This window comes from the organism of the source record quoted next, unplaced genomic scaffold (assembly GCF_019419815.1).
Source record: "Pyrus x bretschneideri cultivar Hongxiangsu unplaced genomic scaffold, Pyrus_bretschneideri_v1 Contig5, whole genome shotgun sequence".
Lineage (NCBI taxonomy): Eukaryota > Viridiplantae > Streptophyta > Magnoliopsida > Rosales > Rosaceae > Pyrus > Pyrus x bretschneideri.
Window position 1 is genome coordinate 8,898,067 of NW_025999787.1, and position 15,770 is coordinate 8,913,836.

The following is a 15,770-nucleotide window of genomic DNA, read 5'->3' on the forward strand; positions in this document are numbered from 1 at the left end:
TTTATTTATTTATTTTTAAATTTAATTTAAGAAAAAAAAAGCCTAAGTTTATTCTTTAATAATCCCGGGCTAAAATTTTAGGCCAAAAGGGTTAAAGCAAAAAAACTATTTCTAGGTTAAAATCTAAATTTTCTGAGCTAAAAAATTTAGCTTTTAGCCTAACCATTGAAGTTAATCTTACTATAGATAAGCTACGACGCCTTTATATTATAATAGAAGTTGCTTATTTCTCAAAGTCAAGTTTCTCGTTTGTTGGTTTAGAAAGATTACAGGGACACACATATTTTCGTTCCTTCTCGCCCTGTAAGTCTGGCTTTGGCGACTTCCATATTTTTTATAGTGATGTATGTAATATCTTAACTATTTTATTCAATTAAAGGTATTTGTAGAGTTTAATGAAAATTTTAACTATAATGTCTTCTTCCCTAATATAATAGATAATGTACCCATATTCTCTTCGGATCTAAAAAAATTGAGCCTAAGGATCAAATGATCAGGACCGTTAAAATTTGATCCAACGGCTACAAACATGGAGCCCCTCTAAAAATTATAATAATTGTAGCAGTTAGATTACATTTCAACGGTTCGGATCATTTAATCATTAAATTCAGTTTTTTAAGATTTGGAGAGGATTTGGGTTCATAGATAGTCACGGTTTGGATTAAGAAATCTTTGACTTCGAAGGATGACAAGTGGTTACCATGTAACCTCACTCCACGCACGAATGTGGCCAATGGCCCTCTTCTACATTGAGTCATCGGATATGGCCCGATCCAAAAAAGAAAAAGAAAAATGAGATCGTGTTGTGTAATTTTTCTGCATCGTCGTCACAATGTCACCTTCTGTTCGGATTACTTTTACTACATAATATGTGTATCTATTAAGTAATAATAAACTCTAAATTATTATAAATTAACTTCGTTGTCTACCCATATTATAGCATATCACACGTTATCATATGCATGCAACTATTTATAATCACCCCTTTTAGGAGTTGAAATTAAAACATTACCAATCCATATACTTATTATCATGCTTTATATAAAATTTAAATATAAGTGATCATACATTTTTGTCATAGGTTACCAAAAGAACATTTCAGACTTCTTTAAGGGTGGTGGTGTTCATAAACCCTTTGTACCTTCTCACACTCTTTTTTATTTCCAGTCATCAATTTGAATAAATTAAATGAAAAGAACATACATGATTAAACATTCATAAGCGGTTAAAAATGAGTATTTACCTTTTTTTTTATTTTATTTACTTTGAGGCATAAGCTTGAAAGAAAAAAAATGAGTATAGAAGAATATTAGCAAGGCACTATATCCATAATTAGCAATCAACGATGGAAGAAAAAAAAAGATATTGCTTAAAAAGAGACTAGATCCAAATTCATAATTCTTAAGGTAAATATATTATTATATCAGATAAACATGCAAAGTAGGTAGCACACACTGCTGAATTAGACTAAACCCAGCTAACTGCCAAAATCCCCCACCAAAATTCTCATCATTCATTACTTTTCGGCATTAAAACCTTCAACCTTTAATTTTATTTCCTTCCCTTCTCCCACTCTCACTCTCCCTCTCCAACCCCAAAGTCCAATATCAAACCCAGAAAATGCCTCCAAATCTCCGCACACTCCTCTTCCTCTTGGCGACCACGGCCTCCACCTGCGGAGCCATAGGCGTGAACTGGGGCACGACGGCGTCGCACCCACTACCGCCGACCAAGGTGGTGGAGCTGCTGACGTCCAACAATGTCACCAAGGTCAAGCTGTTCGACGCGGACCCAGGCGTCCTCGAAGCGCTTTCTGGGTCCAAACTTAGCGTCACTGTGGGCATTCCCAATGCGTTGCTTAAAGTTCTCAACTCGTCCAAGAAGGCTGCCGAGAGTTGGGTCCATGACAATGTCACTCGCTACTTCTCCAATAGCGGCGGCGGCGGTGTTAAAATTGAGTGAGTTTTCGTCTTTCCTTTTGGTTTTTACCCTGATGGGGGTTTTAATTTGATGCTGCATTTGGATTTTTGGGGCTTAAATACTTGATTTACTGTGGATGAAATTTGATTGTTAGAAATAACCAATTGCTGAATTGTATTGAATCTGTGTTAAACATTAGAAAGAATGTACCTTGTTGCTGATTTGCGTAGATTTAAGTGACATTGTAGGCTTCATGTTGCGATTCTGAGGCAACGTAGGAGTTAGAGAATCGTATTTACGATCAAGGTTGCGTTGCGCGTGAAGTGGGGACTTTTGTGCAATTATCCTTAGTTTAATGTCTATGAAAAGAACCTCAAACGAAAGGAGATCATATCGGAATGTTGGTCACTATGTTTTGCAGAGTAGATGCTTAAACATCACGTCAAGGTTAATCTTTGATGTTGAATGAGCCGGCATAGGGACTTAAAGATAGATTGTGGTTTTCATGGTTGAAGAATGAAAGAAAATAGTTGGTAATGGTATTTGTGTTCCGGTGCTAGTGGGTTCAAGCGCTGCATTCTTAGCATTCGATTGGTGTTTGATTTTTGGCAAATAAACCAATAAAACAATAAACTTTTTATGAGATGAGCTATGCCTAGAACAAGAAGAAACTCTCCTCTGTGTATTGAACTTTAGAGAGGAGCCTGTTTGCCCTTCACTGTGCCAGTATCGGTGATCTCTCTATGGGCTTAATTGCATTAGGACCAGTCGAAAAGAGCAAAATTTTGTAGTGGGTCTTTTTTGTTTGCAGAAGAAGAAATCTTTGCAGGATAATGGTAGATGTTCTCTCTTCCCTTTTAGGTTTAGTCAGCCGTGCTAGGACAAGTTGACAGATAAATTTTTGTAGCAGGGATTTCTCGGTTCATGAACTCATTAGCCTCTTAGAGTAACTACTGAATATTTGTTTGTTGATCCCATCAGATATCGACTGGACTTTGCTCATTCACAAATCAAGGTATGGCTGTTTCGTATTGTATATACTGGTTTCTAACTAGTCTTTTTTCAGGTATGTTGCTGTTGGAGATGAGCCATCGCTCCAGAGTTATGGTGAGCAATTTCACCCATTCGTCATAGGAGCGGCAATGAATATTCACGCAGCTTTGGCCAAAGCAAAGTTGGAGAGCAATGTGAAAGTGGTCGTGCCTTGTAGTTTTGATTCCTTCCTATCAGAGTCTGGCCATCCTTCAAAAGGACACTTTCGGGCAGACCTCAATAGAACCATGATTGAACTGCTCATGTTTCTCAGCAAGCACAATTCACCATTCTTTGCAACCATTTCCCCTTTCATAAGCCTCCGCCAAAACAAAAACATTTCCCTCGACTTCACTCTATTTAAAGAGAATGCAAAACCTCATAATGACAGCAGCAGAACATACAAAAACAGCTTCGACTTGATCTATGACACCTTGGTTACAGCTTTGTCAACAGTAGGATTCCCTAAGATGGAAATTGTTGTGTCACAGATTGGTTGGCCTACAGATGGAGCGGTAGACGCAACCTCTTCCACTGCAGAGACCTTCATGAAAGGCCTGATGGCACACCTTCGTAGCAAATCAGGAACCCCACTCAGGCCTCATAATCCTCCAGTCGAAACATACATTTTTAGCCTCTTAGACGAGGACCAAAGAAGCATAAGCACGGGAAATTTCGAGCAACATTGGGGTGTGTTCACTTTTGATGGTCAAGCCAAGTACCATTTTGATTTCATTCTAGGTTCGAAAAATCTGGTGGACGCTCAAAACGTTGAGTACCTTCCTGCCAAGTGGTGTGTGGTGAACAATAATAGGGACTTATCTAATGCAACTGCTAGTGCTTTAGAGGCATGTTTGCATGCTGATTGCAGTGCAATGTCTCCTGGTGGGTCTTGCTCCAATATCAGTTGGCCGGGTAACATATCATATGCATTTAACAGCTACTATCAGCAGCATAATCAGAGTGCAGACAGCTGTGAATTTGGCGGCTTGGGTTTGATCACAACCGTTGATCCATCTGTGGATAATTGTAAGTTTTCGGTTCAACTACGCACCTCTCTTTCAGGTTCTCTCCATCCGGCCTACCTTCCTCTGTGGATGACCTTGCTAGTACCAACCTTTTTGTTATCCTTACCCAGATTTACGTAGAAGATAGATTTCGAGGAAAGTTTTGTAGAAAATAGATACCCGAGGAAATTTTTCGCCGCTGTATGATCAGTCTGCTGATCGATTGTTGCTGGTGTTTGTTGTTGTAACTTATATTAGGTTTGAACACTTGTTGAAGTTATTGCTCTACAAAAGTTCAATGGCAAAAGAAGGGTTTGGAAATTCTCTAAATTTGTTTCTTGTTAGTCTGCCGAGTGGGTGTGCGCATTTCAATTTCCCTACTAGTAAGAAATAAGATGAGTTGTATGTGTGGATTAAGGTCTGTTGGCGGTGGAGTTATCATGGGCCGATTTGTAATCCAGTGAGATATAGGAAAATTAATGAATATTGATGATATTTATTGATTCGTTGCGCAAAATTTGCCGGAATCCATTGTAAATTTCGAAATTTTGAAATTTTTTTTTTTGAGAAGTTTTTCTCTAATTTTGATTAAATCTGAATGTGTTGATTTACTCACCTCATTGTAAATTTTCATAATTTCCGTTGAAAACAACCAATATCGATATTTCCATAAATTTCCAAATCGACATTTCCACGTGTATCGATGCTTCCTCTTACTTGTTTTAAAAAAAATAAAAAATAAAAAATAAAATTGTCACGGTCCTAGAGGCCCAAAGAAAGGAATCCGGACTCAAAGGGGTTTTGGGATTGGGCTTAGACATAGTTAATTAACACGTGTGGGAGTCAAAATCGGCAAGACAAAAATCTGGTGATGACTTTACCCACGCCTATATAAGCAAGAAGCTCTCGCGTGGGAATATATGTCTTATCCGAGTCTTAACCTAATCGCTGTGTCTCGGAATCTCTCTCGGACCTAGATCATGGCTGGAATGTACGGTCAAGATGGCGATGGCGCCCCTCCTCCATACGGATCTAGCGGCGGCGGTGGCTATGGTGGCTCTGGCGGGTACGGAGGCGGTTCTGGTGGTTATGGAGGTGGTGGTGGCGGTGGAGGCTATGGTGGAAGCGGCGGTGGTGGCTATGGAGGTAAGGGCAGCGATGGTTATGGAGGCGGTGGCGGACGTGGCGGTCGAGGTAAATTTTATTACTTTGTTCCTTCGAGTTTATAATTGTTTTAAATTCTTTAATTTTGATTTGACGGATTTGGTTTTGACTGTAGGTGGAGGATATCAAGGAGATCGCGGTGGTGGCGGCAGAGGTGGTGACCGCGGCGGCGGCGGCGGTAGAGGCGGCCGCGGTGGCAGTGGAAGAGATGGCGATTGGCTGTGCCCTAATCCAGGGTAAACCCTTTTTCTTTTTGTGTCTCTTCTTTCTATTTTATCTTGATCGGTTCTGTTATTTATTTTGTATCTGTAATTTTTACTGGGTTTTAGAATTCTCTTCTTAACATTAAAAGTAATAGCTTTATGCCGAAATTTATTTTCTTTGTTTATTTTCCTTATTGCATATGTATATGTGGTTTATGAATCGGTATGATTGTATATAGCTGTGGGAATTTGAACTTTGCAAGAAGAGTTGAGTGTAACAAGTGTGGCACTCCCTCTCCTTCGGGTGCCGCCGGTGGTGATCGTGGCAGTGGTGGTGGAGGCAATTATAACAGAGGAGGAACTAGTGGTGGTAACCGTGGTGGTAGGGGTGGTAACTATGATGGGGGTCGAAGTGGTAACTATGATGGTGGTCGAAGTGGTAACTATGAAGGAGGTAAAGGTAGCAGTTATGACGGAGGTAGAGGCGGTAGTTATGAAAGTAGAGGCGGAGGTGGTAGTAGGGGTGGTTCTTATGGTGGTAGCCAAGGAAGAGATGATGGGGGTTACGGTCAGGTTCCTCCAAATGCACCACCGTCCTATGGTACAGCTGGAGGCAATTACCCATCTTACAATGCTAGTTATGGAACAGATGCTGTTCCGCCTCCTACAAGTTATACTGGTGGACCTGCATCATATCCCCCATCTTACGGTGGTCCTGCAGGCGGTTATGGTGGTGATGGTCCTGGTGATGCAAGGGGTGGTGCCCGAGGGGGCCCTCCTGCTAAATATGATGGTGGATACGGTGCTAGTGGTCGTGGTGGATATGGAAGTGCTGCTACGGAAGCCCCAGCTAAGGTGAAGCAGTGCGACCAGAATTGTGATGATACTTGTGACAATGCTAGAATCTACATATCGAACTTGCCACCAGATGTTACTGTTGACGAACTTCAGCAGCTCTTTGGAGGCATTGGACAAGTAAATCCATACCTACTTCTGAACTTAGTGCATCCGAGTTTTTAAGATTGAATTTTGATTGCTGGTTTTCTAGTTTGAGTATATGTATGGAATATTGGAACTTCATTTTTCATTTGTAGGAACAAGTTAAATTGCCTTGTCAGTTCCACAAATTGGTGTATGTTTATGCGGTTACTTTATGCTAAGTTAATTTTTTCAGGTGGGAAGAATCAAACAGAAACGTGGCTATAAGGATCAATGGCCATATAATATCAAAATATACACAGATGAGTCTGGAAAAAACAAGGGCGACGCATGTTTAGCCTATGAAGATCCCTCTGCTGCACATTCAGCTGGTGGATTTTACAATGGTAACTCTTTTACTTTTATTCTGCATGATAAGATGATGTTAAAATCGTATTCTAACTTGGTACTGTGCTTACAGATTATGAGTTAAGGGGCTATAAGATCAGTGTTGCGATGGCGGAGAGGTCGGCTCCAAGGCCTTCATTTGAACAAGGGTATTTATCTATCTATCTATATATCTATCAACTTTTTTATAATTTGAGTGGAAGTTGAAAAGAACCCTTTTCCTTGTTGTTCATTTGCTATCTTGCTTCCTCACATTGAGTCACAGTGTGAGCAAAAGTGAGCAAGTCTGGATATGTACCCTGATGTTTAATATTTGCTTGTGGTTTTTATATTTTGTTCTTTTTCTTGATGTCACAATCACCAAAGTCATTGAGTAATTCAGTCGTGGTATTCTGTTAATGGGTGCTATCCTGGATTTCCGATGTGGTTTATGAAGTTCTTTTGCGTGAATGAGTTTCTGTTTTGCGTACATAATTTTCTTCTTTTGGCTGCATACCGAGTCCTGACTTACTTTTTCTTATGCAAGCAGTGGTGGTGGTGGTGGTGGTGGTAGAGGTGGATATGGAGGCGGTGACAGGCGCAACAACTATAGAGACGGTGGAGCGGATAGACATCAGCATGGTGGAAACCGTTCACGTCCTTACTGAGAGAAGTTCCAGATGAGGCAGATTTTATGTAATGAGAATTGTTGTCTGAGGGTTTTTGTAGTATTCCGTTGGAGGGTTCTTAAACGGGAGACTAAGAGGTAGGTTGTTCACTAACCCTGAGCAAGTCCTCTGTCCTCCTATATTCAACTTCACCTACAACTACCTGTAGGAGTTTCAGTTATAGGCATGGGATTGATTTTAGTTGTGTGAATGTTTTATAGAGACAAGTGGATAATCTCCAAATTGCTTGCTGCTATGCTAGGTTGATATTTTCAGGTGAGTGCTGCTCTCTCATAACCATTATTAACACTTATTTGGAGATTTCCCCGATTTGCATAACCGGGATCTTGCTTGCATCTTATCATTTTAAATCTATGGCTCATATGCGAGCACTGATATCTATAACATGCATTTCTGACTGAAAATTTGTGATCCATATAAGAAATCACTGAAGATGGTTCATGTGGCTGGGATTTTGTATTGGAAAGTACTCGATGTTAGATGTGAATCCCGACCATTGGATTGGATTTTGCTCGACTTTAGCTCCAGCTGAACTTATTTAAATTGCTAGTTACATGGAATAGGTTTCCATATAGGATTTTGTTATTTTGTTTAGACATTTGTTATCATGTTTGGTGGAGGCTCTTTTCCTACATCGAGGCTTGCGCTTTGCGATAGTTTTACTTCACCACATCAATCTAGGGTTTAAGACCTACTATTGTTTGGTAAAATGGGCATGGTGCCTAAAATTTTGCCCACCTGCTGCCTTCATTGTTCTGCTACTTACTGGGTGGGGCAAGTCTTCCTTGTGGTGACCGCAAAGGACTTGTGGATGACGAGAATCTCTGCGTAGCACCGACCTTCAATTGTTGTATCCTCTCATGTGTTGCTGATGGGTGCCTACTTTCATGTGGCTTTCTTTCTTGGGCAGTTAGCTGGCAGCGGTTGGAACTTCAAATGTTGAGCAACAGTTGTCTTCTTGGCATGTGCCTTGTGGCAAGATGGAGGGTTTTCTTTCAGGTTTTAGGTTAGGGAATGATGAGAGTAGACCCTAGAAATCACTTTCCGGTGCGAGTTTAAATCGTTGTATTACATCCCAAACATTTAGCAAATTTGAATGAAACATTCTTTTCCTCGATTTGTTCTGTTTTTTCCTGTCTTAAGTGACGATTTGCTATTTGTTTGTAAATTGATGTGCTAAACGTTGGGCACGTACCTGCCCGTTTCTGTATGACTTGTAATGTTGAATAGCAAAGATACAAATTCTTCTTGTTCCATTTCAGACGGTATTTCTCACACAAACAAATCAAAGTTTCGGAAGCTAAATTATCCCACCCTCCCACGCCCCGCTCGTTGCCATTGGCTGCAATGTGCACATTGTGTTTTAAATCTCTTTGAGCACCTCAATCGGGGCTACAGCGTTGCACGTTGTTACGAGTATCGTTTTCGCTCGTGACATGTTGCGTTTATTAACACAAGAAATGAAAAATTAAGTAGCTCCAGCATGGAAATTAGGTATGCCATACCTAATAAACCAGCTGTTGGATCGCCAAGCGAGTAGGTTATTCAGCTCACACTTGAACAATCAAATTTCATTCCACATCATTGCCATTCATGACATTTCCCATTCCCGTTATGTTAAACATGCCTAGAATTTCTGAATCCCCAAAAAAATGGCTTAAAAGTCCTGAAAAATTTCCTACCTGAAAACAAGTTACTGTGAAAACCGAGTAGCAAGTCCATTAGTTACCGAAAACAATTGAAGCAAGTTACGCGATAAATAGATAGCAATGGAAAAGGATCTGGCGAGGATCCTTTTCTTGGGGATCCGAGAAATCCCGTGATCGTGTCTGTTCATCGTATATAATGCGGTCAAAAATAATTTGAAATTTAAAATTTAAAATGAATATAAATAGTACCTAACAAAAACTCACCGTAAGATATGCGATGAACGGATACAATCACGGGATCCTCCGGATCCCCAGGAAAAGGATCCACGGATCCTTTTCCGATAGCAATAGCAGCTTCTTGCAACATTGATCGTAACTTTTGTCGATGCAACCGTAGCCCTTTTCCCTGTGCAGAGTGTTCATTTACTGCTCGTTTCCGTGTATTGTACTAATATTCTCCTCGTGGTAAATGAGAAGTTTCTTTGCGGTAGCATGAAAAATACGAGGCAAAAAATGCCTGAAGGCACTAAATCAGCTGTGCTTAACTGCTTATCACATCTTTGCCATGTTGTTCGTCCGAATGGCTGCCAAAACCTTTTCATTTATATTTATATTTCTGAACCCATACAATCATCGGAACTGTTTTTATGGTCGGCTTAATTACCTGCTGGAGACTTGTATCTCATATCCTGCGGTTGCTGCATGTCATAAGAAGCATGTGGCATTGGTGCAGAACCATATGGACTGGCAGCGTCGGCAGCACCTGGGGCCTGAAATCCAGAGGAGGTTCATTCGGATGAAAAAGGTATAAATAGAAATCCGAAACTAAGTTGTTTGGCGAAGTATCTGATATAAATTCAATAAAGCACATATATTGTAACATTTGTCTACAAAGACAAAAAGAATTGTTGTCTTCCAAATGCTCCATATCGAAACTCTGAATTTCCACAGAAACAAGGGACCTTCCAAATTCTAATGACTCTAAAGTAACCGTTTACCACATATTAGGTCTCTCAATAGAAACAAGGGCTTAAGTTTGCAATCTTTGATCATGATAGAACACTTCTCATGCTCACGTTATTATTTGTACCGACACCATAACTTCTCAGACAAACAAATTCTTGCACGTCTTTTCAATGGCTTCAATCTACGGAGTAGTAACAAACATAACACCAAAGCATCAAGAAGGCAAGGGCGTACACATACCTGATGCATGCCGGCATAGGGATCAGGGTACACATTTCCCCCGTATAACATTTCAGCATTGCCATAGGCTGCAGGGTACCCAGGACCTTCATAAACACAACCAGAAATTTCATCAAGCACTTTACATTGCATTTGGTTTCTGAATTCAAACCGAGAAACATAGAATAAATTGAATCTTAAATACGGGAGACAAGTCGAACGCGAATGAATTGACCTGGATTTGCTGCTGCAGCTACTGCAGCCCTTGCTCTCTTCTCTGCATTGGCCAACTCCCCATGAAGCTTATCCATTTCACGAGCCAATGCCGCCATTGTTTTCTCCATCCCCTGCCTGTACTCAAGGTTGCTAGCTCTAGTTTTCTTCTCATTCTCAATTGCATCCCTATATTTGCATTCAAATCATAGAAAAGATTGAATCTTTACATCCAATACTTCACAATTCACACAAAATCCTCTCCTAAAACCGAAAGATCAACCTCGAAATTTCGACACACTTCACTATCTGAAATTCAATACCCAAATTTGACAATTCACACAAACACAATGCATATGAAAAGTTTGTTCAAAATTACCTTCCTTTCTTAATCTCCTGCTTGAAGGTCTCGATATCGGCTTTAATGTCCGCCACTTTGTTCGCCTCGGACTGAGTCCTCGCAAGCTCGCCATCGATCGTGTTCAACTCCTCCGCAAGCTCCTGCCGGGACGAGCCGAGCTCCTGTATATCGGCTCGGGTCCGAGCCAGGTCTGCGCCCATGGAGTCGATGGCGCGAACCTCGGCGTCCAGCTTCAATGCCCTCTCGTAGACCTCGCGCACCTCGGCGTCCCTCTCGGACTTGGCTTTACCGGCGACGACGGATAGGTGGCGGAGGTCGTGCTGGGCCGCGGCGAGGTCCTGCTTGAGCGCGACGTGGGCGGCTGCCAGCCGTTGATTGTCGACGAGGAGGGACTGGATCTCACGGTTCTGGAGGGCGATACGGTCCTCCAGCGCCGTCGTATTGACCGATAGTGGCGTCAGCCGGACGAGCTGTCGAGGATGTTCCCGTCCCGCCATATCTTTTGATTAACAATTACTCGGCTCGACGGCGACTCTGACCGAGAGAGAGAGATTTTGCCTCGTTGCTTTCTGTGCCTTGATTGGGTTATAAAACGCAGGCCCAGGCCTGCCCATTGTGCCCATCTCATTTTTTTAGGAGTAGGATTCTTTGCACTTTAGATCTTCTTCCATTCCCTCCCCTCCTTTCACACTTAACAACTTTTGAAGTGCAAAATGAGAGTGTTGGAGTGTCAATAACAATTTTCTTTTTAACGATGGAGTAAAAAACTCTTAAGCTTACCTTCTTCAGGTTTTGACTTTCAATTTGCCCATTTCCCCTTATCATAAAATTTGTCTATTTTTCCGTCAAATTGAAATTTATTTTCTTTGTCAATACAAATAATATTTCTAATGGTTATAAATCCAACTCAAATTGAAATTCAGAGAACCGTTTTGCCGCCAAATGTCAGAGCTCTTTCGCTCACTCGTCTTGAACTCAAGGTCCATTTCCGCTTCTTCTCCGATCTTCCATCCATATCCCTCTGGCATTGAAAATATTTAGTAGGTTCGATGACACGACACTACGAGTATTGGAGTCGGCATTGGTTTCAAAGGACGTAAAGTCATCAATGGAAGTCAGGTCAGGCTTCAGGCAGTTCATGAGGTCCGAATATCGCTCTCCGATCCGCAGAAATTGCAGAGAACAATGTGGAGGAGAAGCTTCTGGTTCTTGAGTTTCTCGTTCTTGCTTTCTCACTAGTAGGCGATATTGAGGCAAATCTTCTCAAAATTCAAATCCTCCCATATTTATGGAATTAATTATGTCATAAGCCAAATCGCTAGGGTTCCTTGGAATTTGGTAACTAATTAACTGCTATGTGCTTGTGGATCGGTTTGTGATTGCAGAGTTGTTTGGCTTTGAGATATGAGGCTTTGCTTTTGCGGGAAGTCAAATCTTCGAAGAATCCGTGGCTACAAGTTTCTTATACAGAATGGCTGGATTTTGCTCACCGGTCAAGGGATAGTGGTTTCTATTCAGTGGCAGGAAAGGTGAGTGTGATCATCACCTTCATCACTATCACTACTTTCATCAACGTTCGTAATTTCTTAGCTTACTCGCATTCGGGGAAGCTGTGCATTAAATGAAGTAAGAAGTTATTTGATTATATTTATCAGATTACGATTGATTTAGTAACCAATAGCCATGTCTATGATCAACTGCTTGATAACGAAATCTGTGGTCGATACCCCAAGTTATCAGTTTTCCATGACCATATAATGGTAGACTAGCAATTGCAACGCTATAAAACATAATTCAGTTAACAACGCATGAGGTTTCTTATTAATTTTTTTGTTATTGTTTCTCTTGATTGCTAACGATTCCTAAAATGTGTGGTACAAGTGCAATAAATCGTTTGTTTAGTTCTTATACAAGCGGCATATTTAGTATTAGATGAAGGTGGATTAGACACTCAAATCTATAGCATTTATTATGCAACTGCTATGTGTGTTCTTCTACTCACTCTTTTTTATTCTTATTTTGGCATTCAATCTTCTTGCTAGATGCAGGCTATAAGACTTTGTGGTTCATGTTCCGATTTACGCTTTTTTCTGTAGGCATGTGAACATGCATGGGATTGTCTTAAGAGGAAATCGATTGAAAACCCGAAAACAGATGAAGTTAACCACATGACGACATCTACCAAACACCCAAAAACAGATTAAGTCTTTGAAAGTGTGCAAGTCATTGACAAGATAAAGAGACTCAGCGACTTGTTCGTGTAAATTGATAGCTGGGTATGAACTCGAAAGAAGAGATGAATGAACACTGAAAGAAAAATGATGAGAAAATGGCTGCTATTCTCTCAGCAAATCATAGAGGAATTTCATTGTTTTTCATTGATTGCATTTCTCTCTCTCTTCACACAAAGCGTGCAAGAGGTATAATACCGTTAACAATGCTTAGCTGGATCATTCCTTCTAGAAACTGATCTCAGCCACTCATCTAGCTAATAGCTAGGATCATTACACATGACACTCATGACCTTACATATTTTAGTCTTACACTTGGCAATTCTAAGCACAAGTGGATACACAATTAAGTACAAGATTATTCATTAACACTAATAAGCTCATGGCTTATAATTCAACACTCCCCTTTAAGCATTGAGTTGATTTCACACCAAGCACATCTCTGAGATAGTTGAATCGATCATTGGTTAGAGCCTTAGTCAATATGTCTGCCACCTACTCATTTGTTAGACAATACACTAAGTCAATTATCCCTCATTGCGGTGCATCCTTGATGAAATGGTACCTTCTGTTGATGTGCTTGGTTTTCTGGAGAAACATTGGATATTTAGTGATTGCGATTGCAATTGTATTGTCACAGTGCACTAGAGTTGCTTCAGTTTGTAACTTACCAAAGTCTTCAAGTATGAATCTAAGCCAAATGGCTTGTGCAGTTGCCTCAGAAGCATTGATGTATTCTGCTTCTGCAGTGGAAAAGGCTACACAATTTTGCTTCACAGTGGCCCATGAGAATACTCCACTGCCAAAGGAAAACGCATAACCAAAAGTGCTTTTGCTATCATCAACAGATCCTCCCCAATCACTGTCACAGAATCCGATTAACATTGCATTCTTTCCCTTCACATACTCCAAACCATAATCCAAAATGCCTTTGATGTATTTGAGCACCCTTTTGGTTGTTCCAAGATGTTTGTTTATAGGACAGTGCATAAATCTAGTTAGGAGACTTGCAGCATACATTATATCTGGTCGAGTAGCAGTGAGGTATAACAAGCTTCCCACAATCCTTCTATATTGTTCCTCACTTGCAGAACCACTACCACCATCCTTGCATAGTTTATCTGATGAAACAAGAGGTGCAAACAGAGATTTGCACTCACTCATGCCAAATTTACTCAACAAAGATGCATCATACTTTCTTTGATGAATAAAAATACTTGAATGAGTTTGCATGACTCCCATTCCTAGAAAGTGATGCAGGAGTCCCAAGTCTATCATTTCATATTTGATCATCCTGTCCTCCTTGAATTCTTTGAACAACTCATTGCTATTTCCAGTATATACTATGTCATCCACATAGATTGAAACAATTAGAATTTCTTCTCCTCTTGCTTTGATGTAAAGAATAGCCTCACTTTGGCATTTCAAAAATCCACTTTGAGCAAAGTAAGAATCAATTTCACTATACTAGGCCCTTGGTGCATGTTTTAGGCCATACAAAGCTTTATGAAGCTTGTACACCTTCTTTTCCCCCCTGACCAAAAACCATCTGGTTGCTTCATGTAGACCTCCTCTTCTAGTACTCCATCTAGAAAAGAAGACTTGACATCTAATTGATAGAGTTTCCAACTCTTTTGAGCAGCCAAAGCAATAAGAGTTCTCATTGTATCCAATCTAGCAACTGGGGCAAATGTCTCATTATAGTCTATTCCTGGTTTCTGAGTATATCCTTTTGCAACAAGCCTTGCCTTGTTTTTTTGCACAGTTCCATCAAGGTTGAGTTTGGTCTTAAGCACCCACTTCACACCAATTATAGGCTTGTTAGTTGGTCTGTCTACCAATTCCCATGTTGCATTCTTTTCAATCATAGACAGTTCATCTTTCATAGTCTTCATCCATGATTCATCTTGAGCTGCTTCTTTAAACTTCTCAGGTTCTATAATGCAGAGATTGCATTGTGCTAGAACATCATCCAAGCTTCTCCATTTCAGTGGAGTGTGATCAAAGGCCTGAGACTTTTTCATGCTGCTACTTATATCATATGTTGATTCATGAGAAGATGACAATCTAGGTGATTGAGTATAGTTATGACTTCCAAGAGTTGTCCTAGGTGATGTAACTTGAGACTGCTAAGATAACTCGTCATGATTAGTCACAGTCACATAAGTCTCAGTAATCTCTTTCCAATCCCAAGTTGCATTTTCATCAAATATAACATCTCTTGAGAGTAGAAGCCTCTTAATGATATGATCATACACCCTGTACCCTTTTTCACAAGTTGCATACCCTACAAATATACCCTTGGTACTTTTCATATCAAGCTTTTGCCTTAGTTCACTTGGTATATGTACATGACACAAAGAACCAAAGACTTTAAGATGAGCAACTCCTGGCTTTCTACCATTGTAGGCTTCAAATGAAGTTACATTTCCTAGAGCTTTTGCTGGGCATCTATTTATTATATAGACGGTTGTATGCACAACCTCAGCCCACAAATAGTATAGAAGATTATTGTCGTGCAACATGGCTTTTGCCATTTCAACCAGTATCCTATTCTTTCTCTCCACCAGTCCATTTTGCTGTGGAGTATAAGCCATAGAGAGTTGTCTTTGAATTTCTTCCTCCTCACAGAGTTTGTTAAACTCATAAGATGTGAATTCACCACCTTTATCACTTCTCAAACATTTCAATTTAAAACTGCTCTGTAGCTCTACCATATATTGTAATTTTCTAAAACAATTCAATGCATCTGACTTGTATCTGAGAAAATAAACCCATATCATTCTTGTGTAGTTATTTACAAGAAACATA

The 15,770-nt window shown here is 40.3% G+C and overlaps 3 protein-coding genes and 1 pseudogene across 7 annotated transcripts; 3 read left to right on the plus strand and 1 right to left on the minus strand.

The window, feature by feature from the left end:
- The first annotated feature begins 1,347 nt into the window (after positions 1-1,347).
- LOC103945395 (glucan endo-1,3-beta-glucosidase 9-like) lies at positions 1,348-4,462 on the plus strand. Its single transcript, XM_009355960.3, has 2 exons — positions 1,348-1,958; positions 2,987-4,462. Exons 1-2 carry the CDS (start codon positions 1,621-1,623, stop codon positions 4,098-4,100), a joined length of 1,452 nt encoding a protein of 483 aa, XP_009354235.2. The 5' UTR covers positions 1,348-1,620; the 3' UTR covers positions 4,101-4,462.
- Positions 4,463-4,874: 412 nt separating this feature from the next.
- LOC103945404 (transcription initiation factor TFIID subunit 15b) lies at positions 4,875-7,579 on the plus strand. Of its 4 annotated transcripts, XR_007252772.1 has the most exons (7): positions 4,875-5,153; positions 5,239-5,359; positions 5,566-6,301; positions 6,501-6,651; positions 6,726-6,801; positions 7,179-7,397; positions 7,521-7,579. XR_007252772.1 is itself a non-coding variant. In XM_009355971.3 (6 exons), the coding sequence occupies exons 1-6, from the start codon at positions 4,940-4,942 to the stop codon at positions 7,297-7,299; spliced, it is 1,419 nt and encodes a 472-aa protein (XP_009354246.2). In that variant the 5' UTR covers positions 4,875-4,939; the 3' UTR covers positions 7,300-7,579. The 4 variants fall into 4 exon arrangements, 3 of the variants coding, with proteins under 3 accessions (XP_009354246.2, XP_048425599.1, XP_018502562.2); XM_009355971.3 differs by having other exon boundaries at positions 7,179-7,579; XM_048569642.1 differs by having other exon boundaries at positions 7,182-7,579.
- Positions 7,580-9,472: 1,893 nt separating this feature from the next.
- On the minus strand, positions 9,473-11,313 carry LOC103945418 (protein FLC EXPRESSOR). 2 transcript variants are annotated; one of them, XM_009355991.3, is made up of 5 exons: positions 10,747-11,313; positions 10,390-10,556; positions 10,176-10,261; positions 9,634-9,739; positions 9,473-9,553 (listed from the first exon to the last, which is right to left on the minus strand). In XM_009355991.3, exons 1-5 carry the CDS (start codon positions 11,223-11,225, stop codon positions 9,522-9,524), a joined length of 870 nt encoding a protein of 289 aa, XP_009354266.2. In that variant the 5' UTR covers positions 11,226-11,313; the 3' UTR covers positions 9,473-9,521. The 2 variants fall into 2 exon arrangements, with proteins under 2 accessions (XP_009354266.2, XP_048425600.1); XM_048569643.1 differs by having other exon boundaries at positions 9,473-9,563.
- Positions 11,314-11,482: 169 nt separating this feature from the next.
- LOC108867360 lies at positions 11,483-12,497 on the plus strand (annotated as a pseudogene).
- The last annotated feature ends 3,273 nt before the right edge of the window (positions 12,498-15,770 follow it).